This window comes from Sorex araneus, chromosome 1 (assembly GCF_027595985.1).
Source record: "Sorex araneus isolate mSorAra2 chromosome 1, mSorAra2.pri, whole genome shotgun sequence".
Taxonomy (NCBI): domain Eukaryota; kingdom Metazoa; phylum Chordata; class Mammalia; order Eulipotyphla; family Soricidae; genus Sorex; species Sorex araneus.
This window is the reverse complement of record NC_073302.1, coordinates 440,091,789-440,093,487: the sequence shown is the minus strand read 5'-3', so window position 1 is coordinate 440,093,487 and position 1,699 is coordinate 440,091,789. Positions and strand designations below refer to the sequence as shown.

Sequence of the window (1,699 nt, the reverse complement as noted above, 5' to 3'; positions counted from 1 at the left end):
CCTTGTTCTACTTTATTAGCAAAAAATTGTGTGAACAGATGACTAAAATGTTCATCTTTCTTCATATTAATTTACTTCATGGTAATTATATTATGCACAAATCAAGCACCTTTTCATGCAAGTTTGTTATTGTTTTTGTTTGTTCTCTCAGTTGTTAGTTGAGAAAGCATATCTGAAATGAGCCAGATAGTCTCTTTCCTGGGTGGACGCTGGCCAGCTCCATGCGATGGCAGTGCAGGGAACTACATTCCGGAAGTAAGGCCATCAGTGGCTATCCTTTGCTTTGAGTCCTGTGGTCCTTAATGTCGAGGACAGAACTGGGATATCATGTAAGATTTATAATATTTCCAAACCCACTCTGGCTATAGAAAAAAGAAGAGTAGGGTCTGACTATGATGCACGGTGAAGGGAACACAGGTTTGGAGGGAAACAATGTGATTGAGGCCTTCTCCTCTAGTCTAGGATTTGACTTTGCTAATATTACTCCTCCTCAAGCCTGTCAACAGGTAAAACAAGTTTCCTACGTGATTATGGTTCCCGTACAATAACAGAGAGACTTTCCTCTGTATAGGCTGAGAGTGACTGGCTGGCAGCCTCCCTCCCTCATGCCACTTCCTGGGCTGGCCAGGGCTGTTTTTGTGCAGGAGGCAGCTGAGCAGGCAGGGCTGTGAGGCTGCTGGCACAGAGGTACAGGGCAGAGTCGGCCCCTTGCACGGAGCTCACGCGCAGCTCAGAGCTGGAGCTGTCCTTGAACTGTTGCACTGAGAAGCGCGCAGGGATGCTGCCTTTCTCATTCTCTTGCCCATTGTAATAAGAAACAAGGAAGTCGGGACCCTTTCCCAGGGCCTGTTGGTACCAGTACACATACCAGTGCCCAGATTCATAGTTGCATCTCAGGGTCACTGGCTGACCCCTTGCTGTGACCAGGTGTCTGGGGCTCTGAGTGACCTCAGCATCCGCAGGGCCTGTTGGGGAGCAGAGAGAAAGGGCTGAGGGCAGACCCAGGGGCGCCTCCTGCTGCAGCCCTCAGGGTGGGCAGGGGGTTGCCAGGCCTGGCAAAGCACAGCCCAGGCCCACCCTGTGCCCAGGACTCACCAGCTCCCAGGAGACCAAGGGCCACCCAGCAGAGGAGCCTGGAGCCCATGGCAGCCTCAGGGCCCAGACAGCCCTAGGGCAGGGCAGGCTCCAAGCTCTGTCCTCCTGGTGCTGATAGGAGCCTCCTCTGCTGTGACGTCACTGTGTCATGAGCCTCTCTGGAAACTGTGCTGGCCTAAAGTACCCTACAATCTACAGCCTAGTTAGGCTTCACCCCAGGTTGGCTACTCTGTGCTATCTCTCCCCTGATATACCCTACGTTCAAATACCTTAAAAACTGGGTGGATAGGAGCTGGCCCCATGTGACCTTAGGTGGCTTGTTTCCCCCTGCTTGTAGCCCTCATTCCAAATTACTCAGCCTTGGCTGACCCAGATCCTTTCTTTTCTCCTTCCCTGGCAGTTATCATCATGGTTTCCTTGATGTAGAAAGAATCTCCATATGCATCCACTGTACCCTTAGTAGAAAGAGTGTGTGTTAAGTCCTATATACACCAGAATCTATTCAGTAAAGTCAAACCATCTGCCCACAAAAGGAACTCAAGCCTCTTCCTCTCTGCCTTCATTCTCTCTCTGACTCCCCAGTGTTCCTTGCTGTATGTGGGTC

General features: G+C 50.9%; 1 gene segment (V, D, J or C); it reads right to left on the bottom strand.

Annotated features, from left to right (window-relative positions):
* Positions 1-603: 603 nt before the first annotated feature.
* On the bottom strand, positions 604-1,144 carry LOC129402599 (T cell receptor beta variable 9-like). The segment is given in 2 exon segments: positions 604-965; positions 1,096-1,144. Coding segments are annotated over 2 exon segments (411 nt in total).
* Between the last annotated feature and the right edge of the window lie 555 nt (positions 1,145-1,699).